Raw genomic sequence first — 24,118 nt, forward strand, 5'->3', positions numbered from 1 at the left:
ATTAAACAAGTTTCTGATTGGACATGGTCACCCAATCCCTCTTAAGGATTTGCTGTTGAAAAGATTGAAGAAGGCAAATATTTTTAGTAAATTTGATTTGAAGTGTGGATTTTGGCAACTCCCCATTAAAGCCGAAGACTGTTACAAAATTGCCTTCTGTGTGCCACAAGGACACTATCAGTGGATTGCCCTCTCTTTTGGGATAAAAATAGCTCCCACTAAGTTTCAGGAATGGACATATTCCATTTTTGGCAAGTTTCCTTTCTACTTAACTTATATTGATGACATACTTGTATTCTCAGAAATAGTTCAGGATCATTTCGATCATCTAACCCAGTTTTCAAAGGCCATTGAAGATGCAGGAATGGTTCTATCCCCAACGAAATCTATTATGTTTCAAACAACTATGGAGTTTTTAGGGTTGGAAATCAGAGTCAAGGATCAGTGAAATCGTAGGATCATGTCCTCACAAAAATTCTTGACATGCGAGACACTTTTACTAGTGTAAAGCAACTTAAAAAATTCTCAGGTTGCTTAAACTGGATAAAATCATCCACATTGAATATTGCCAATTACTCTAAAGAACTCTATCCTTTACTCAGAAAATATAATTTCCATTGGTAATCTATCCATACACTGGGAATTCAAAATATTAAAAATATAATTAAGCATCTTCCTCCTTTACGCCTGCCAATTGAATCACCACTCATCTTGTACACAGATGCCTCCGACTTAGGGTGGGGTGGGGAGCATGCTTGTGCGAAGAAGAATCTTCAACATGCTACCTAGGATGATGAGGTCAATTGTATGAAGAAGGTTCCCTTTTAAGGCAGCATGGGGGCCAAAGGGAGGTTATGGCCATATTAACGTTAATCTCGAGCTGATCCTAAAATGAGAGAAGAATTCTTAGTGAGCATGATATACGGGCATTAAAGAGACCCCGATTCTAGATAAGGATAAGGGTGAGGGAGTCAAGAGGGGTCGGATATCAATGCTCAAATTGAGGTAAGGGATCAAATATCAATGCTTGGATAGGTTGGAACTTGGGATGGGTTGATGCATCCCTTCAACCTCAAATGAAGGTTGATTAAAATTAACCAAATAAAAATATTGCTTTAGGAGGTGTTTGCAAAAGAACACTTTCATTTTTTTTTGTGTTGTGCAATTTCCTCAAATTTCATACATTATTGACATCGATGCTCAATAAACTACTCCATACATTATTGACATCGATGCCCATTGTCATATCAAAATCGAATAGTATGCCTATTGTTGGCTCAAACTAAGGCTTGATGGGAAATCGAGATCACTATTATGACAAAAGTTACATGCTATAAAGACATGTGCAACTGATGCTAGTGTAGACCTGACTTTTAGGTTTCTATTTGCCACTTGGATATTTGTTTGGGCTATTGATGTATGCAACCCGCCAACATCATGAATATCTCTAAAGGCACAATATGCCAAAAGGAGTGAAGGCCATAGATGCTATACATACAATCTAAGTTAGGCGTGTGAAAATGCATGGCTTCCATCCTATATTTGTAACTTTTCTTATTGGTTGTTATATAAGCTACTATAATAAAGACACATGGATGGACTTGATGATAGTTTATTGGGATGGTTGGCTTGCAGTGCTTATGTAGATCTTTTATTCCATTCATGGTGGGTTTTGTTGGCCGTCTCACTAAATAAATGATCACGAGTTTAGTCGACCATGTCATTAGTAGCATGAGCATTAGGAGGGTCTCTCTCTCTCCCTCTCTCATACCACCACCTTCTTCACAAAGAGTAAGATATGTAATGCTATTGATAGACTCTACAGAGGCAAGGCATATGATTATGATGGATTGATAGTTGAGCATATGATTCATGCTAAGGAATTAATGGCAGAGTTCCTAGCTTACATGTTTAATAGAGCCATGTGTGAAGGCCTTCGAGAGAGTTAGAGCTTAAACACTATCGTGCCTATCCTCAAATCAGGGGACCCTACCTTACCCACCAACTATCGGGCTAGTATGGTTGGACATACATTAGCTAAATTATATGCATCCATTCTTGAGCATGATTTGAGTAGTTGGGTAGAGATGTGTGTCAAGATTGTGGGAGAGAAGGAAGGAGTCTCACTTGTAGCTTTCTTGCTTGCACAATGGGGGAATACACACAGAGGTGGAGGCTGAAAACAGTTTTTCCTCTTCTTAGTTGTGTAAGCCAAAAAGAACTCTAGTACAAAGAAATAGAAGAACCCTATATATGGGTCTCAAACCAAACTCAACTAACTAAGGTGGCATACTAACTGAGCCACAAACTAGAGTAGATAAGGATAGCTATCATGTAGCTATTATTCATGGGCGGTGTACCAACCGCATCTGCAACTGACACGTCGGTGACATAAATGCACAACAGTCACCCTGGCATATCACGAGTGGAGCTCGATATCTCAACAATGTGGGGGCCTCAAAGCACAAGGATAGGTTGGCTTTAGGAGAGGATTTCTACATTGGACCACATCCTCATGCTCAAAGGGATAATTGAGGAGGGTAGAGCTCATGGCTAATGGATCTATTGTTGCTTTGTGGATTTCCGTAAAGCCTTTGACACAATATGAAGAGATAGATTGATACATAGACTACATGCTATGGGGGGTGCCTACTAAGGAGTTGAGTTGGGGGATTCTAGCATTATATGAGAGGGTTATTGGTAGAGTGCAGGGACACCTAAGGGCCTTTCAGAACCTATTCATTCCACCATCAGGATGAAGCAAGGATGCTCCTCTCCCTGACACTATTTAGCTTAGACATTGATGGGATTGCTGATTACATATCACAGGGAGGAGATAGAGTACCTCTCCTATGATATGTGGACAACATTGTATTGATAGTTTATTCTCCACTAGGGGGGCTATAGAGACATTTGGATGCATTAAGCTTCAGTTCATAGTTTCAATAGTAGCCATGGATTCTTCACCCCGAGTTATGCATTGAGCTTATCTTCTACCGGGCTTCTTTCTCCCCTTTGCAACTTGTTCCAGAGCATTAATCAATTTGTTTGAGCACCTTAGAGTGCTTCCAAAGCCTTAGTACTAGTAGTGGGAACAACAATAGGAGTAGCAACATCAATGTGATTTGTTTGTTCGCTGCCCCCTCCTTCTTGATCAATCTGCCCCATCCTCCAACTCTTGGCACCCCTCCCAGCTCTTGACAATCTTTCGAATCTTCCTCCACATCTTTGGCATGAGTTTGGGCATTAGTTGGAGCTCTTGGGTTTAGTCATTAGCTAATAGTTTATGATAGTTTGCTATATTATAGTTCTAGATAGCCCTCATTGTTTGGAGGTCACTTATGCTTCCTGAGATGTCTATTTGATGGTGATCATCAAGAGATACTATGCCAATGTATTGGAATGCTATGGGATTGATTTGAGCATTCTTTTGCTTAGTTTTATAGAGGTTTTTTACTACTATTGCTCCTGGGTGCTTACTGATTATTCGGGGCGATGTACCGATGCTTATGGTTTATGTTATATGTTTGGTTATGCTTTTGGATTTCCTTCGAGTTGGAATTAGAACTCTAAATATTGACATTGATTGTCATTCACTATTATGTATGGTTATTTGATGCTTCCATAGAGCCTTGCAAGTTACTTGGGTTGGATTCTCCCGAATATATGCTACTTGGATCTTGGATGTATGGATGCCTTCCACATAATTCTTTGAGCTTTGTTTGCTCATTTGACATTCAACTTTCATTCCATGGGAGTCACTTCTTGACATTTCAATGTTACATTGAGAATTTGGTTATAGAATTGAGCTTAAGGGTCTTATAGTGAGACCGTGGGACTTGGTGACATGTACATGCCCTTGTCATGCTTTATGTATGCTATTATTACTTAGTGGGCTGATCTACCATTACTTTTGGACTAGCACCTATATCTGTCACAATGTTGTTAGTGATGTATGCATATTGGTTGGTTATGTACTGAGTTTCTGTTACATTGCTCAGTTTGTTATGCCTTTAGTTGGTCTCTTCTGTTACCCATGAGACCTACTCTATGCATGATGGTTATGCCTATAGGATGCATCTCAGTTTGACACCGATGCTTTCCCATATTCACTCATTACAGCTAGTTGGAGTTATTTCCTGGCAATTACAATTTGTCTTATCTCAGTGATTGCCCCTCTTTTGCATTGATTTCTTACTAATGTATATCTTGAGTATGCTATTATTGTAGTTTACTACACTATTTATGCAAGGAGTCACCTTCATTTGACAGTTCTTTGCATTGAGTTTGTGAACAATTCATTACTTGGTTAGTACCCCTTGTTTTTAGCTTGATCCGATGGTAGTGGTTTTAGGGTTGTTTGTAGTAATTACATCAGCTTCCTTTGACAATTTATGCACTTGTTTGCCTTCATTATGGTTGGTGGCTCGATTGATTGTGGTATCTTTAATATTGACAAGTTGGATGGTACCAAGTACAATTATTGGAAGACCCAAATCTGGCAAGTTTTAGTGCACAAAAGGCAGGTTAGGCCCTTGAAACATAAGAGTGTCAAGCCCACCTTATTGATGTAGATGATTGGGCTGAATTAGATGAGCTATGTAAGTCCACCATCATATTATCCCTCTCTAAGTAGGTATTCTATAATGTTGTCTTTGATGGGCGGTCCATATGGGAATTATGGAAAAAGATTCGCAATGTCTATGATAAATAGAGTCCCGCTTCTTAGATGTATTAGTTGAAGCAACTCATGGACCTTCGCATGAAGGGGGCACTTCTATGTCAACCCACTTAAATGAGTTTCATTCCATTATCAGCCATTTTGTCTTAGTAGAGGATTGAATCCAAGGGCACTATTCTTCCCTTGTTCCTCTTAGTTACATTGCTGCCTAAAGCATGTTTACTCTTCATGATGTACAACATGTATTGGCTCTCCCAAAGAGCCTTATCTCTACTGGCACTTTGAATGATGTAGGTTATGTAGTTTCTTTTGGTGATTCCTCATAGAAGATTACCCATGGGAATCTTGTCATTGCACATGGCGCTAAGACCAATACTCTCTATCCCTTGCTTGTATCTAGGTCAGTTGACCATATTTTGGCAATGGATGTAGTTCCACACATATCTCTTTGGCATCATCGCCTCGGGCATATGTTCTTGAAAGGAATGAAAATGCTTACACATTTGTAGTATCTTTTGTGCCTTAAGTGCTTTGAGTCTTGTGATCATTGTTCATATGGCAAGTAGTCATGTAATACACATAAAAAGTTTGGCATGACAGACATGGATGAGCCATTGGCTCTTGTTCATTCAGATGTATGTGGTCCCATGCCCTGCAAGTTGTTAGCTGGTGCGAAGTATTTTGTTACTTTCATTGATGACTATACAATAAGGTTTGTGTATATCCTATTATGCAAAAATCAAAAGTCTTGACTACCTTTCAACATTAGCTTGCTTTGGTTTGAGAATCGATCTAGGTATAGGCCAAAGCACCTAAGGTTAGATAATGGGGGCGAGTATGTCTCTAAAGCCTTTAAGCAGTTCTGTGATGAGAGTGTATTAAGCATTGGTTGACTGCCCTATACACCCCACCCCAGAATGGTATGGTTGAGTACATGAATAGGACAATTCAAGAGTGAGTTTGAAGTATGCTTAGCCAGCCAAGCTTACCACAAGATTTTTGAGCTGAAGTAATAGGCAGTTACTACTCTAGTGCATCTCATTAACAGGTCACCTAGCAGTGGCATTGACTTTCAGGTTGCAGAGGAGGTATGGGCAGGCAAGCCCTCCTGTTATGATCATTTGCATGTCTTTAGATGTGAGGCATCCTGCCATGTGCCCAAGGACAAACCCAATAAGCTGGATCCTAAAAGTGTCAAATGCATTTTCATCGGCTATGGAGATGCAGGAGAGATGGGTTATCGTCTATGGGATCACAGGCACGGAAAGTGATCCGCAGCCATGATGTCATCTTTCATGAGGAAAAAATGCATATGCAACCTGAGAAAGTGGTTGATGTACACAGAGTTATCTTTCAGGAGGAGCCACATGCTCCTGTCCAGCCTGCTCCCACAGCCAGCTAGACAGCGTGCAGCATCACCTGATGCTCACGAAAACTCTCATATTAACATGACAAAAGTGTTGACGATTTCAGGTTGGGCACCTTTAAAGAATAGTTCTATTCTTAAGGCTATGACCATCATTCTAGAGAACTTTCCAAGCAAAGTAATTGTCACACATGGTAGGTGCCATGACAAGGTCGAGTAGCCTTATTATCTTCTTTACTTAGGCAAGGATATAAAATCTTTCTATCCCAAAATTTCAAGTCAAGTATGGACTTCTAAATGAGATGAATCTAGTCAAGATCATAAAGAAATTGCAATTGCATGTCCTCTTAATTTGCAATTAAGACTCCTATATCCAAATAAAGAGGATCAACACTAAAGAAACTTTGTAGAGTCGATGCTAGACATGCTGATGTTAGACAGGATGTCGATCAGGCACAATAGAGCCTGTATTGAGGCATTCTACTAGAGATAGACGACCTCCTAACCATTTTGCACCCTCTATGGATTATGTACTGGTTACAGATGCATGAGAGCCTCTCACTTATGATGAGGCCATGCGCAAAGGTGATTGTCACTCTTGGGAGAGGGCTATGTAGTCTGAGCTTGACTCATTGCATAAGAATCATACTTGGGATTTGGTTTCCTTGCTTCAGGGTAAGAAGGCTTTGCCATGCAAGTGGGTGTACAAGCTGAAAAGTACCCCTAGACACCCCAAGCCGGCATACAAGGCTCGATTGGTTGCTAATGGTTTTAAACAAGAGCATAGTGTTGACTTTGATGAAGTCTTTTCTCCTGTGGTCAAGATGACCACCCTACGCTTAGTCTTGGCCTTGGTTACACAACTTGACCTGGACTTGTACCAGATGGATATCAAGACGGCTTTTTTACATGGGGACTTACATGATGAGATTTACATGGAGCAACCTAAGGGCTTTATAGACCCTGGCAGGGAACACCTAGTGTGCAAGCTAAAGAAGAGTCTATATGGCTTGAAGCAAGCACCTAGGGAATGGTACCATAAGTTTGATACATTCATGCAATCATAGGGCTATAGCCGCAGTGCTATGGATCCGTGCTTGTACACAAAGAAAGCCCATGACAGTTCTTGACTAATTTTGGTACTCTATGTGGATGACATGCTTCTAGCAGGGGACAACTCATGAAGAGCTAGATACTCTTAAGGCTCAGCTCAAGAAGAGCTTTGAGATGAAAGATCTGCAACAGGCCTCTCATATACTTGGTATGCACATTACGCGTGATAGATCTCAGGGACTACTCTATCTGTCAGATCTATCTGTCAGAGGAAGTACATTCATAAAGACCTTGAGCGTTTCTGCATGCAGGATGTTAAGCCTATTGGCTATCCATTATCTTCTCATGTGAAGGTTTCACAGGCTGATTGTCCACAGATAGTTGAGCAGAGGGCTGAGATGGCCAAGATTCCCTATGCATCAACCGTGGGTAGTCTTATGTATGCCATGATAGCCACCCATCCAGATATAGCTTTTGTAGTTGGGGTTGTGGCAGGTTATATGGCTACACCTGGCAAGAAACATTGGGATGCTGTGAAGGATATCATGAGGTACCTGAAAGGCATAGCAGAGATGTGTCTTTGTTATGGCAGCCAGGATACAGGAGTCGTGGGGTACACTGACTCTGATTATGCAGGACACACAGATAGCAGGAAGTCCACTTCTAGCTATGTCTTCACTTATGCTGGAGGGGTTACCTCTTGGATGTCTAAGGCGCAGAAGTGTACGGACCTTTCTACTACAAAGGCTAAGTATGTTGCAACCATAGAGACTTGCAAGGAGGCTATCTAGTTAGGTCGGATTCTATGAGTGCCATTCAGTTGGCCAAGAATCTGATCTTCCATGCAAAGACGAAACATATTGAGGTGAGGTATCACTTCATTCGCGAGGTCGTTGAGGACAGGTCTGTTGACCTTGTCAAGATCCCGACTGAGCAGAATCCTGCAGACTTGCTCACAAAAAGCCTCACTACCGAGCGCTTTGCCTTCCTTGGGAGATTGATGGAAATTAGATGAGCAGAATCCTACAGACTTGCTCACGAAAAGCCTCACTACCGAGCGCTTTGAGATGATGCATTTTTCCTCATCTTGTTATACATGTATACATGTTGTACTGTCTTTTCTTTTTCTCTCTCACTGGGGCAGATTCGCCTTTAAGTGGGAGATTGTTGGGGGTAAAGGCACCTTCGCCTAGCCGCCTGTGTATTACTACACTGACAGTACCCGCCACTGCACACTGCAGGTGGCGGGCACCCGTCACAGTCACTTATTCTTTATTCTTTTAGTGACAGTTTGAATTAAGGAAGGCTTGGCCACACATTGTGGTTGTTGGACTTCCCACTTTTGAGTCTCTCTCTCTCTTGGCTCTTGCTCTCCATCCATCATAGCTCTCACTGCCAAGCTTCTTCCTCCTGGGTTCCACTTCCCTTTCATATTGTCCTTGCATGAGTAACATTACCATAATTCTTCATGAGAATATCCCAAGCAACTTTTAGGGTTTGATAGCTTGTAATTTGCATAGCCATCGCATCAGAAATGCATAAAGAGAACTAGTGTAACACTTTGCTTGCTCTTTCCAACCACTATCGATGAATTCTCAGCTGATCATGAGTCAGATTCCATTCATGCAGTTTAGGTTCTGCTTCAGCCCCCACACACAAATCCTAGTAGCCTCTACCAATCAAGAAATTTTGCATCCTGAACTTCCACAAAGTAAAGTTTTTATTATCAAGCTTCTCTCCCACAATTTGAGTGATATTCTTAGTGCCTTGAGCATTTCCCATATCTGCAGCTATAATATTCAGTGTCGTATACAACTTGACGTGCCACTCTTTGCAAACCACTCAATTGTGTCTAACAGTTTCAGTCTAAGAACCTATAAAGTTAACTCTCTCTAGTAACCATTGCATTTCAGCTTACGTGCATGTCAAATACATCCCCAATCATGTAGTAGAACATCTAGATGCAATAGCATGCCAAGTAGATAGCATTTGCAACATACAATTGATGTAGGTATCTTCCCAAAACTTATGACAAACAACAATCTATGAGCAATCAGCAATAAATTCTCTACATAAATTGAAGTATTTTCAACTCAAGTCAATCTCAAAACATCCCAGACATACACCATAACCTCTAGGGTTCAATGCGGGTACATAGGAGTATAAACATTGATTCATATGAGCAATAGCAATGCCAAACACACTCTTCACAAGTTGTAAATAGCCAATTCACTGCAAAACCAACAATAAAAGCTATCTAGATTTGAGCATTCAATGCTCACTTTAGTTCATAAACCCTTTTGACATGTATGCATCAACATCCAAGCACCTACAGGTGCCAACCAATGCTCCAAGAGACTTCAACAACCACTAAATATGTGCTAACCAATTTTAGGATAGATTTCAGCCTATTAACACTTCTCAGAACTAAGCATTAAGCACTCTAGAACCATGCCAAAATGCATGAGAGTAAGGGCATATACATTTTCAACTATTAGTGGCACACTAGAGTTCAATATAGTTCCCAATGAGCTATAGCTAAGTAGTTGTATGTTGTCCCTGTGTAACTGCAGTATGCTTGCTCTATTTTATAGCCAATATTTAACTCAATCATTCTATAAATGAGCTAAGAGCCTCAATACCAATGTTATGGGGTCTTCTTTAATCCCTGACAAGCTGTTTGTCAGTTACTGGAGTGTGTTGGTGGCTATCCAAGCCTGAGTCGTCTAAGTAGAAGTAAATGGCCAACATACAGGCATAGTTTAGGCCTGATCATACAGCCTATTGATGTCTTCAGATCTGGTTTTCAACCAACAACCACAATGTTTGAACACTTAGATAGTGCTTGCCTAGCTTTACATAACATTGCTCTTCATTCTTGAGCATTAAAGTATGGCATTTGATGGTTGATGTTTCCCATTACACCCTCAAGAGAAATAGGTGCAATATGTGAGCATCACATTTGTTGATTTGCTACAAATGCTAGTCATTAATGAGATCATTAACAAGCTCTAACACATGCCATTGATCCTCTATGAAAGCCTCAACAAGTTCTGACAATTATAAGAGCTCCAACTCTGATGCATACCTTTCAAATGTCAGTTATGGCTTCCTTTTCTTGTAGATCCACTTCAGTATTCTCCTCTTCAAGCTCCGACTTCAATGGCTCCAATGTCGAGATGGCATGCTCAGGGTTTCATTGCTTCATGTCTCTGATACCATGTCAAAGTTTTAGAGGGAGAGAGAAAGACAGACATTGAGAGAAACCCACACACAAAGAGTAGATTACTCTCGTGTTCTACTCCATTATTCAAAACCTATAGACTAAAGTCTGGTCACACACTGCATAACAATCTAGGTCACTAACTGACTATGTCACTAACTATGGTTGAGTCTTTGACTCATTTATTACAACACACATGGAAGATGATGATAGTTAAGACTACAACTATCAAGATAGAGTCGGTGATGATGATCATGAGCTTGAATCTCTACAATCTTTTCACTTTTAGATTATTTGTAGCTTCATCTAAACTTGTAGGCTTTGTTACTTGCATCATCTCACCCAAAAGGCCATATTGACAATATGTTCAAAAGCTCTTCTTTGTTCCTCTATCCTATTTGACCTTTGAAGCCCATCAATAACTGGCTTCTCTTCAACTATAGAAGTAGGATTGCCCACTTGGGAAATCACCTCTCATGTATCACCAAAGTGGGGTTTTATGATTAAATAAATTCATCAATATTTGAGACATCCTCCTTCTCCTTAGTAGAAATTTTAGCATTTGGTGTAGGCATTAGTTGGGTTGCTTCCTTTGTTGATGATAATGTAGAGGATCCTTTCTCCTCCATTGCATGTGGCTACTTCATGAACACTACATTATGTTTGGTCATAATCTTCTTATCCTCATAATCATATCATCAATAAGCTTTAGATCACTGACTATAACAAAGAAATATGTATTGCTTACTCTTGACTTCTAGCATGGCCCTTTTCTTATTTGGAACACGAATATAACACTTGCATCCAAATGTTGTAAAATGTACAACAGAGAGCATGTTAATAGCTTAGGCCTCTTGAGACAAATTTTCTTTCAACATCTTTGTGTAGCTTCAGTTGAGGATTTATACTATTTTATTTACTATTTCACCCCAGAAAGAATTTGGTATCCTTCCCCTTTAGCATAGACTATTCAATCTCCATGATAGTATGGTTGTGTAATTCCACGACACTTTTTAACTAAGGTATGGAAGTTGTTGTGAGCTAGGACTTAATGAATTTTTCCTTCACATATTTAGCAACCTCATTTAAATTGAATTCATTATCTTTCAATAAAGAGTTCATTTACCTTCTTACCTCTTTTATTCTCCACAAGTTTATGCCATTATTTGAGATTGCCAAAAGCTTCAAACTTATCTCAATCTAAACAAATCTACACCTTTCTAGTATAGCTATTATTACTAGCATAAAATAGAAAGATTATTTCAAAGCTTGAATAGCCATCTTACCAAAATGATCAATATGCAATAGCTCTAGATGATTCTCCACCCAATTGTTACTCTGTTTTGAAAATGACTTTCTTCCTTGCTTGCCTATCAAACAAGCTACACATATTTTCTACAATTCACCAAAGATAAGTGTATATCTATCCTAGTCTTTTGCATTTCTTTGAGCATACTGAAGTCAATGTGGCCAAATTAGTTATGCTAAAGCTTACTAAGTGGGTTCCCAAATGGTGGCTACAACAAGTTGAGCTATGAGTTCATATAATTTATCTCACTGCACTCCTTCATTAACTACATTGAAAGCACAATCAAGAATCATTGTGCCCATTTTGTTGAAGACAGTATAAGGATACCATTTACCATCAAGGCTATGCATACTAAGTTCTTCTTGATATGAGGTACACAATACAAATGAAAGATACTTAGACTCTTCATTTAATATCATGTATTAATTGTCCCTATAATTGGTTATTTAAATTGTTCCTAATTTTAGTAGTGATGGGTTCTCTTAGAGGCCTTAAAGAATTGTACCACCCTTTCTTACTTGCCATGGGAATCTCCGCTACCTAGAATCCAAGATCCATTTACCTTTGAAGTTTGAGCCAAGGAACAAACCTCCTCAATAACTATTAATAGCTCCAACTCAACTTTAACAATCTTCATGGAGTCTCTGGCTAGAAAGAAGACCTTGTAGTGTCATTATTTTCACATTCTTTTTCTTTCTAGATTCCTCCACTATGTGACTACTCTTTCCACCATAATGGCATTTTCCTTTGGACTACTTATTTCCATCCTTCTACTTCTAAGATTTGCCTTTGATGTTAACCACAAATGCACCATCTCCAATGTTGCCTCCATCATGGCTCTTTAGCCACATCTCCTCCTCTACTAACATGGCATTGAACTCCTTGAAAGTGAGAGTAGGAGTTCTAGCCTTTGTATTAAGTGTGGTGACTAAACCATCATACTTGGGGGCAAAAACTTACTTGCATCTTCTAGCCAACTCCTCAATGGTCTTTGCTATCCTAACTGCTACCATTTCATCACATAGATTCTTGATTCATGTAATGGAAATCTTAACTCCTCCTCCATGAGCTAGCATTTTTTCTATAAGTTGATTCTCCACATTCTAAATCCTATTCTAATTTTGTGTCTCATATTGTCACCATCGAGTCACGCCAATAAGTTGGCTAGTTTTAGATGTGTGCTAAATCAAAGTGAGAAGAGAATTACATGCATTGGTAACACTAGCATAGGGTGAATCTAGGTTTCTTCATTTCAAGACACAAACAAAAGTTGGCTTAAGTGGCATTTAGTCACTAGGATTGCTTAGATTTGGTGTTCCAACTAGTCCAACATTAGTCCCCAAGATTGTATCTAGCTAGAAATTATATGAGGCCAAAATGGCATTGCTTATCTTGAACTTCCACAAGGTATAGTTTTCTCCATCAAGTTTCCTTCCTTGAAGACAAGTGGATGAATTAGCATAGTATGCATTTGCATAGCCACATTACTACTTCCTCTGCTACTATCGATGCTACCATTATCCAATATCACTGTTGGCCTTCTCTTTTATGAAAGTTGACTTTTCTTGTATCTAAGCTATTACCTAGAGCATCTTGCACTCTTGTACCATGAAAGTAGACACATCACAATGGAAGATGATAGTAACAAACACAAGTACAAGAAAAGAGAATAGGAGAGAACAAAGTTTCTCTTTTACCAAACTGAGACACCCCTGCACTTCTACAAGCTTCAATGGTGAATCTAGATAGGTGCTCGATGGATAATAGTGAGTGTACTAGTACATATAGACACGTAGATAGATAGATAGACACAGAGAGAGAGAGAGAGAGAGAGAGAGAGAGAGAGAGAGAGAGAGAGAGAGAGAGAGAGAGAGAGAGAGAGAGAGAGAGAGAGAGAGAGAGAGAGAGGAGTGTTTTGTCTGGACTCTTCACCCACATAATCTAAGTGATGCACTAGCCATTGTTGATGTATATGACAAATTATACTCCAGAGAATATTCCAAGGAACATTCCCTATACCATCAAACCAATGGTCGAGGCTATGTAGGCCCATCTCATAACCATCAAACCTTCAAGGCATTAGGGGAGTTTTAAGGTCTCGAAAATGCCTTTTAGGATATAGAGATAGAGTGCTCTAGACCAATGAGAGTAAAGTCTCCATACAACAAAAGTTATATTTTTCAAAAAGCAAAAAAAATAAATAAATAGACATATATATATTACTATGAATTTTATCATGAATATCTATTTTTATCATCTTGTAATTGTGATTATGACGTCCTTTATATTAATGACATAAGGTCTTGGCCATGACATATCTAGGATTGTGATAATAACAACAATTGAAACTAAATTCAAACTACCAAAAAGCTTAATGTTCATCTTTTTTTCCTCCTTTGTTTTGTTGTTCTTGTCTCTTTCCCTCCTTAGTGGTAGCTTGTTTCTCTCTCTCCCTTCCCTCTCGTTACTACAGATACAAAAACCTTCAACAAGGTGCCCAAGCTCTAAAATAATATCCATATCTGTGTTTCATTCATTCTAAATTGATGGAAGATGGATTCCTACCATTATTAGGAAAATTTCTCTACTTCCCTTATCCATTGAAGCTTTGAACATTGAAAGAGAGAAATACCCCCTCCTTCATGTCGAGAGAGAGAGAGAGAGAGAGAGAGAGAGAGAGAGAGAGAGAGAGAGAGAGAGAGAGAGAGAGAGAGAGAGAGAGAGAGATTCATAGGCCATCACATTGTGGAAATTGGAGAGTGAGAAAGTGTGGGAGAGAGATAAGCCTTCTCAAACGTCATGGGTAGAGGCCATTTTGATCCCCTCTTGCTAAACTTCTACCTCATTTTTATTTTCTCTACCCCCTGCTATGCCTTCATCCCATATGACTATATCACTAGGTGAAATGCCAGTGAAATTTTTTTGGATGACCACCAACTCTCCCTGAACTACCATGTCAATTTCTCCTGACATCTGATGGCTTCACGAGATCCCGGAATTCAAAAGCACATTTGAAGCAACGCAAGCAAGGAATGCTGTCCATGAAGAAAATAACATGATATGAATTGGCAAGACCTCCGTCATAGCAAACCTGAGAGAGGTAACATCTCATTGGTTTGGAAAAAATTAATATTTTATAAGCTTATTTCTTTATTTGGCTTTAAACGATTATAAACGCATTCTAATGAAAATGCATCTGAACTGCCGCTTAGAAAAATCACCTAAGTAATATAACAATTAAATAGTCAGTGCAAAGAATCTTTCACTTGAAAAAGAATTATATGCCTATCATTAAGAAAATATTTTACTTATGGTTTATTTTGTGATATTTATTGTTATTTAATTAAAGATACATGTGATCATAATAACAAAAAAACAGTAGACATTGTTAGGGAAGGGAATATTTTATAATTTTTTCCTAAACATGACTATCTTTATTTCATTTTGCTAATGATAAATAGATGCATATGAATTTTATAATAATTTATGAAAAATCATTTAGATAATATCATGAAATAATCAATACATTAAATCAACAAAAAATTATATAGGAAAATATATACTAGACGTGCATAAATTAGGAGTGTGAAAATATAATTTGATATCTGAAAGATGAAATAAAAATTGAACTTATGATTTTTGCATTGCTTAGAATAAAATATTCAAAAAAAACAATCAGCATTGCACGTAGGATATAGCTAAATGAAAATTGATCTTTCTAGATAACGTTGAAAGTTCGGTAAATGGTAAGACATCATAGATTAAACCATAGAATATGAGTAGAATAAAATAAAAATTATTTTCTTACTGAAAACACACGTAATGTTAATATTAATGATTATATTAACTAGAGCATCAATATCATGAGTTGACCCATGTATGAATCAGCGAGAAAACCTAACCTAAAATATCGAGAATGTTGAAGTGAAAATAACTGTGAAATACTCGACAACCCTGAAACTATCAATATCATGAAATTAAATCAATATCAAATATCTGTAGGACTTGTTGGACATTGATAAGAATTTGTCGATACAAATTCTAAAGTCTAAACAGACTTGGAAATGTATTTGAAATCATGTTAAGCGTGGCTTAGGGTAGGGCACCGCATGAATTGCTTGCCATAGGCATAAATGTCCATATAATCTTTTAGGGCAGAAATACCAAACTTTTCATAAGGATGAAATAGAATTCTCATAATTAATCAGATTCACAAAATAACTTGTGGATCCCAAAAAAGAGTTGCAAGTAGGAAGCGAAACCCTAAGAATAAGATGGGACCTTAAAAGAAAAACCCTAGATTTGAGTGGGGCTGCTTCCTATGCTAAAAACAGCTGTTGTTGTTTCTTTTTATTTATGCACACATTGATGGTTGCACATGAAAGATTGATGGTGCTTGCGATTCTTTTGTACCGTTATGAGGAGCTTTGGACCACCGACCCCAATGACGACGAGAGGTCACTCGGTGAGAAATCCATTAGGCAGGAGGAGGCAGGAGTACCAAGGGGCTCTGGCTGTAAATTTCTCGATCACTCCTAGGAATTGCTTGACCCTCACATGAATCAAGAAGAGCTCGTGAAGTCCCCGGCACTAGTGAAGGGACGAAAATCTTGGAGGGTTTCTTTTGTTCTGCACAGACAAAATGGATTTTTCGATGAATGGAGGTTTATCTTCTATGTAGGCAGAAGGGAAAAATCATTGTAAATAACTTTGCGCAATAATAAATAATATGTTTTGCCAAAATACAATTTTCTCTATCTTTGTGTTGTGCCGAAAAATTACATGAAGGAACCTATGATAACGAGTTAATTAACGAAGCTTCTTTTATATGTCATAACTTAATGTGATAGGTAATTAGAAAACTAAAGAAAACCATTTATGGGAAGCGGGTGGGCAAGATCCCTGACAGATCCGTCCTACGGATGGGTGGTCCCCGGTAAGTTGGGAGCTTTTCTCAAGAAATTGAATGCGTTAGGAAAAAGTAGACAGAGCTAGGCATTGACTTACCCAGGGTCAAGTCTTAAAACCCTGATCAGAAATTATCTTAGGGGGAAAAGGTGCGGCGGCTGTGCCAAGACTCCGTTAGGATTCCCTGAATCCTAACCAGCTTACTGAAAAAAAGTGTTGCACTCCATGAACCAAGGGTAACTACGATCACTCCACTACTCGAATGAGGAGACCTTGTGGGACACCTTTAATGGATCTAGTTGATGTATAGAGACCTCAATTGTCAAATTAGGACCCCGATCTTGCAGGTTCATGCTCATGGGGAGGCCGATACCTTCCGTTACGAGGTGGACTCTAGGAAACCTAGACGATAGACCATGTGCATTCTCGCAAGTACTGAGCGAAGTAATCTAGGATAGTTCCCTGATGAACCACTAAAGCATGCTGCATTGGGTGTTATCACTTGATAGGCAGGCACGTGACACATCTACACCTCATCTACATTGATTTGAGAGAGTGCAAGAGAATGAGAGAATGAGGGAGTATGAAAGAGAAGCTTCTCCTCTTTTGCTTATCTATATTCCCTTGGTGGTTTGGAGGGGAGCATGGTGGCAATGGATCAAAGGCTTGGCTTTCTTGTGAGAATCTTTCATTGGGATGGTGTGTCCATCTATAGCTTGTCCCCTTGGCAATGAGAGAGAGAGAGAGAGAGAGAGAGAGAGAGAGAGAGAGAGAGAGAGAGAGAGAGAGAGAGAGAGAGAGAGAGAGAGTGTGTGTGTGTGTGTGTGTGTGTGTGTTGACCAAGTGGATGTAGCTTAGTTGGTTAAATTGAATGCATGGTGACTAGATGCTCAAGTCAACAAGTTGATAAGACAAACAACTTACCACTAGGGTAGCCACTTGATTACGAGAGAGAGAGAGAGAGAGAGAGAGAGAGAGAGAGAGAGAGAGAGAGAGAGAGAGAGAGAGAGAGAGAGAGAGAGAGAGAGAGAGAGAGAGAGAGAGAGAGAGAGAGAGAGAGAGAGAGAGAGAGAGAGAGAGAGAGAGAGAGAGTAGTTCACTATATGTATACCCTCTATATCACGTGTATTCAATGCCTATTTATAAATATCCTTATATGTGAATTTTTCCTTAATAAAACATAACCCTTTTCTATTCAAGATGTATTCTATATGTAAAAAAAAGTATAAAAATAGTATTTAAAAAATCCCTTATGTTGAACTCATGTGATACATATACATATTTAGGGCTAACCTTCCCAAAGAGAGAGAGAGAGAGAGAGAGAGAGAGAGAGAGAGAGAGAGAGAGAGAGAGAGAGAGAGAGAGAGAGAGAGAGAGAGAGAGAGAGAGAGAGAGAGAGAGAGAGAGAGAGAGAGAGAGAGAGAGAGTGTGTGTGTGTGTGTGTGTGTGATTGGCTTGGAGCTAGAGTATGACAACTACGTGAGAGATAGTTGAGCCATGGTAGAATTGAGCTCTTGAATGAAGAAGAGTGGCATCCTATGTCTCACTACTAATCTCATCGAGGGATGAAGATATTTTTTCAAAAACTCAAAGATGCTTAAATTTTATTTCAACCTTCAATGTTTTGGTAATTTTCTTAAGTAATGCATATTCTTAAGCATCCAATTTTTTATCAAGTAGAGAAGGCTGACTTATATTCCAAGCATTGAAAATGGATTTATCAAGGCTCAACAATCAATGTGGATTGGTTTAAACAACTAACTAATTTGGCTCAACAATCAATGTGGATTGGTTTAAACAACTAACTAATTTCCAAGCCTAGTAATTAGGATAAATGAGAAAATTTGTGAGAAAGACAATAGAGAAGATTTGTTAAACTTAATGTAAAGAACTATGTAGTAGATTTGATATTGGCCTCACATATTTAGGGAGAAAGAATTGACTAATTTTTCATGGAGCCTTAGAATGATCCCCATAGATTGGCACAATGTATGTTGTGTAAATTATCACTTTTTATCCAAACATCATGAGCTTGGAAATGTCAGAGTTTGGACCAACTATGGTAGGAATGACCATGATACATCAATTTATAGAGTCCCTAGGAGATTACCTTGCAACACATATCATATGAATGAATAGAGCAGTGTATTATAGAAGAGCTTGAGATCCCTTGGTACTTTCCATGCCTCTAGAGCATAGACTTGTAGCTTATAGAGTAGAGATAAATCCTTTACAAATCCCTAGACTACTAAGGTCTATTTCATTAACCCACCTAACAATATCCTAAACCATTATGTTAAAGAAACCTTAGATGGAAAATCTAGAAGAGTCCATATATACTACAAAAAAGTAGGTCAAAAATCAATTATTGGGACTACTTACTAGGAGCTTACCAGCACTTCTCATGGTCCTTGAATGATGAAGAGGTACCACAAACCTCATAGAACACAAAAAAACATGCTCAATAGCCCTTCTCAAGAAATTTTTAAATAAAATATGATCACAAAACAATAGCCTCCGTCTTCATGAGACCAGGAGAAAGGATCCCACCTAATGTCATGAACTACACTATCCCCAAAATACTTGATGTGGAGTTGTTTGAGCAAAGGGTGTAATCCATGAACTCAAGGTGCACACAATCCATGTGGAATGAGTTAGACAAAATTTTAAAAGTCAAGTTCATTTCCAAAATCAATCACACCTATAGGATTTTATCAACGATGGTTATGCTCAAGAAGAACGTAAAGATTAGAGTGTGCATCATTATAAGAACGTCAATGCAATGTTTGAAAGGTATAATTTACCTTTATCTTACATATAGCACATACTAGAATTTATAACAGACAAAGAAGTGCACAACCATTGTGACCAATTCTCAAGCTATAATCAAGTGAAGTCCACTTAGATGACAAGCACAATATAATCTTGGGGAGACTTGCTTACATAATCATGCCTTTTGGCTTGACGAATGCATAACTAATATGTACAACATTCAAAGATCACCTAGATTTCTTTGTAGATAATCTCTATGTTAACTCTGGTTGGTAAGAACATATTGACAAGCTATGAAAAGTGTTCAAGAGATTCATAGAGAAAAACCTCTTATTTAACCCTTTGAAATGTGAGTTCAAGGTAAAACAAGGGTGCATTTTAGGGCATGTTGTATACAAGAATAGCACAACAACTAGTGTTACAAAGATTAAAGTGACTATTGACCTACCTCAACTAACTAATTCAAAAGGACCCAATTCTTTTCTCAAATATATGTGGTAGTCCAAACACTTTGTTTTGAACTATGCTATTATTGCTACACTGTTGTATAATCTTCTTAATGTTGCTACATTGTTGTATACTCTTTTTAGTTTTTGTTTGAAATATAGCTCATTTGAAATATCTCATTATTTAAACAAGGTATGAGAAAATTTTAATAGAGTAATAAAATAATTTTATTCACCATCTAAACTATTATAATTATCTTACATATCATGCAAAACATCCAAAATCAATGGTGGCGCGCACACACACACACACACACACACACACACACACACACACACACACACACACACACACACACACACACACACACACACACACACACACACACACACACACACACACACACACACACACACACACACACACACACACACACACACACACACACACACACACACACACACACACACACACACACACACACACACACACACACACACACACACACACACACACACACACACACACACACACACACACACACACACACACACACAGAGAGAGAGAGAGAGAGAGAGAGAGAGAGAGAGAGAGAGAGAGAGAGAGAGAGAGAGAGAGAGAGAGAGAGAGAGAGAGAGAGAGAGAGAGAGAGAGAGAGAGAGAGAGAGAGAGAGAGAGAGAGAGAGAGAGAGAGAGAGAGAGAGAGAAAGAGACTCTTGCTTGAAATTTTCAATAGAACCCTTTAGGAAGCATGTAGGCTTACATGGAGAAATTTTAAGCATAGCTCTATTTTAGAAAGTTTAGACTTACATAGAAAGATCTACGACAAAATAAACCTCACTTGAACCATTATAATGGCATGTATTCTTCAATATATAGAAAGAAGTACCAATGTATGGTGTCTAATGATGTGCTAAATCGATGTTTTGGATATGTTGCTTGTGGTTGATGGAGAGCAACGAGAAGCTTGATGGAGCCTTTCAACCTTCTCCAAACTAGAAGAGAGTAAGCATGAGACCAAGGGCAAGCAAGAGCACTTGGACTAGCTTGCTATCCAACAACATGATAGCGTTGCTGGACCATGGAATAGGACTTGGGGTGGGAGCCCAAGTGTAGGTCGTTTCATCATTGACAACTGTGATGGCGAGTTTCATCCCTTTGGCACAATGGTTTGGGATTCCACATATGAACCAATATTTTCCAGCCATCGCAAGAGGAAACATAGTGTTGCCCTTGTCATCGGCAAAGAGCACATTTTTAGGTGCTATGTTGCATGCCTGGTAGTCCTCCTTGTTGACTTGAAGCACAGTGTGAGCTCCTTGAGAGTAGTTGAAGACTGCAACGGCACACCATGTTTAGCACGAGGAGCAAGCAAACCTTAAATTTGAAACCTACCGTTAGGACACATTTTGAGACTTCCAAGCTATAGACTCTTGCATGGATTTTAACAGTCACAATTAATAACCAATCGATAAGAGTAAAGATCAGTATGCTTTTGAAAATCTAACATATTTCAAGGAAAGATATCAAGATCCTATCAATGTCTTCCATATAGAGTATATGGAAGGCCGAAAGACATTTTAACAACTTACCTGTAATAGCTAGACAAATGCATAGCTATAATCAATGGGGGCAGGAAATTCAACCAATGAGTGTGAAGGGCCAACTCCAATGTGCATGTGCTTGTGCAAAAAGTTAAGACCTTGTGTAATTGAGGTCCATCATACATTCACAACCATATGTATCAAAAGTGTGCAATGGCATGTTGGGTAAAAGAATGGATGGGACCTTATATATGTTGTTTATTGCGGCATAAAATTTGTGTATGTGTGTGTGTTGAGAGAGAGAGAGAGAGAGAGAGAGAGAGAGAGAGAGAGAGAGAGAGAGAGAGAGAGAGAGAGAGAGAGAGAGAGAGAGAGAGAGAGAGAGAGAGAGAGAGAGAGAGAGAGTAAAGAATTCGAAGCATGCTATTTGAAGTAAAGAACTTGTCAAAGTCATGAAGAATAAAAATCATAAGCATGATTTTGAGTGATGGAGAAGTCTTCTTCTTGATGCAAAATTCGTAGAAAGAAGGCTTCTCTTTGAATGGTTGTGCATAGCAACTTATGACGAGAGTTTCTCTATGATCATCTAATTAGACTAGCACCTTATGTTGAAATGAACCCAAAGGACTAAAGGACTCGTTGATGGGCTCCTCTCTAGGAGTAGCTCAATCCACCTTCTTGGGTGAACAATGGAGCCAAAGGGCTTCTTGTGATTGGCAACCAATGATGAAGCAAGCTCCCTCTAGAGTCTTTGACTTGACTAATTATGGTGAAGTCTTCTTCTTGATGCAAAATTCGTAGAAAGAAGGCTTCTCTTTGAATGGTTGTGCATAGCAACTTATGACGAGAGTTTCTCTATGATCAGCTAATTAGACTAGCACCTTATGTTGAAATGAACCCAAAGGACTAAAGGACTTGCTGATGGGCTCCTCTCTAGGAGTAGCTCAATCCACCTTCTTGGGTGAACAATGGACCCAAAGGGCTTCTTGTGATTGGCAACCAATGATGAAGCCGGCTCCCTCTAGAGTCTTTGGCTTGAGTAATTATGGTGACATGAATGATCTCACGTGACACGATTTATGAACGTTTCTCTACGATGGGCTTAGGTTATAGTGATTGAAGATAGGGGATCTCTCTAGATGATTATCTTCATGATGTGGCTAAGGATAGTGATGGTGAAGACTAATGAGATAGATGATTTCCTACCGTGGCTGCGATTTTCGACTATTGACGAGGATGGGTCTCCCAGCGCGCTGGGCATGGGTCGCTTTGTGATTTGCGCGGATGGTAATCGCTGCGGCAAACAACCGGCCTAAGGTGATTTAAAATGGCAGGGAACGTCGGGCCGGGCGCTCGACAAATATTTGATGATGGTAGATGATCATGATGACGATGATGCTGGTGGTGGTGGTGGTGGTGGTGGTGGTGACGGTGACGGTGATACTCACAAAGGCTGTCGCCCACTCGGAAGGTGTACTGCTGCGCCCATGCTTTCAAATCGGCCTTGAGAGACCATCCGTCCTGGGCGCCTCCTACGTTGTACACCTCCGGCGCTGCGGCTGCGGCTGCTGAGGCCCAGGAGGCTGCCATCAATATTGGTAACACCAGCAGTACGGCCATCGCCGCCACTGGCTTTTTCAAAGCCATATATATTTTAGAAAAGTGGAAGTTAGCTATAAGAATTGAGAGAGAGAGAGAGAGAGAGAGAGAGAGAGAGAGAGAGAGAGAGAGAGAGAGAGAGGTTAGCTGATCAATCTCGAACTAATTAGTAAAGATGACCAATCAATCTGATCGTGATGAGCTGAGGGGGATGACTGGGTGTGAAAGGATTAGAATTACATGCGACTGGTATAGCTGGTGGGTCTGTGTAATATCTTGGATTGAATGACTGCACATGCTTCGCAATTTTCGTGTGTGAATTTATATAGGCGCTGTCTGAGACCGATCCATCCATCCATTGAGAGAGAGAGAGAGAGAGAGAGAGAGAGAGAGAGAGAGAGAGAGAGAGAGAGAGAGAGACCCCGTCCCGATGCCTTGCTGCAGCTAACGACATGGCCGGCTACACTCATGATGGTGCCATGCGGCCGGCCGGCCAGCCAGCAAATTAGCCCACCAGGAAATTAGGAATGGAAGACTAGAAGATCTATCACAAGCACTGCAAGCCAACGTCCATCCCAAGAAATTGTCGTCGAGTCCATCCAACAAGAAAAGTTATGAATAGAGGATGGAAGCCAGCCACATTGCATTTGCACACGTCTAACTTAGATCGTATGCGTAGCGTCTGTGGCCTTCACTCCCTCGCATATTGTATACACCTTTAGGGATGGCCATGATGATGATGGCACGTTGGGTTGGCATACATCAACAGCCCAACCCAACATCCAGGTGGCGAACACATACCTCTGACAGGCATGTCTACACTAGCATCAGTTGCACGTGTCTTTCTGTGGTTACTGTACTGGTACTCTTTGGATGCACCAATGCACATGCCTATATCATTTGAATCTCTTAATTGAAAATGTGTTGGTCAAGAAGAACCCTACTAATCTCTTTCTTGTGAAACGATACTGCTTTCTCAATAGATCAATGGACCGTCCATGATTTTTCCAGCCTTAAATCCATATTTTGAGTAAAATAGACCATCACATTTGAGCCATCAATTTTGGTTTCTTATATGTGGGATATATCTAGGACTTCCTAGCTATATTCCTAGTATTATACCCATCTCCCAGTCACACACCATACACCACCTTAGATAGTAATCTAGGTACATCCCCTAGGTGAAATACTTGTTAAAGTGCAGCTCGGCAAGCTC

General features: G+C 39.5%; 1 protein-coding gene across 1 annotated transcript; it reads right to left on the bottom strand.

The window, feature by feature from the left end:
• Positions 1 to 20,503: 20,503 nt before the first annotated feature.
• LOC148019804 (mavicyanin-like) lies at positions 20,504 to 23,176 on the bottom strand. The gene is made up of 2 exons (XM_087700831.1): positions 22,752 to 23,176; positions 20,504 to 21,095 (listed from the first exon to the last, which is right to left on the bottom strand). The coding sequence occupies exons 1-2, from the start codon at positions 22,948 to 22,950 to the stop codon at positions 20,755 to 20,757; spliced, it is 540 nt and encodes a 179-aa protein (XP_087556957.1). The 5' UTR covers positions 22,951 to 23,176; the 3' UTR covers positions 20,504 to 20,754.
• Positions 23,177 to 24,118: the final 942 nt, after the last annotated feature.

Source organism: Lygodium microphyllum, chromosome 19, assembly GCF_053477565.2.
Source record: "Lygodium microphyllum isolate KBCC chromosome 19, Lygodium_microphyllum_v1.1.10, whole genome shotgun sequence".
Classification (NCBI taxonomy): domain Eukaryota; kingdom Viridiplantae; phylum Streptophyta; class Polypodiopsida; order Schizaeales; family Lygodiaceae; genus Lygodium; species Lygodium microphyllum.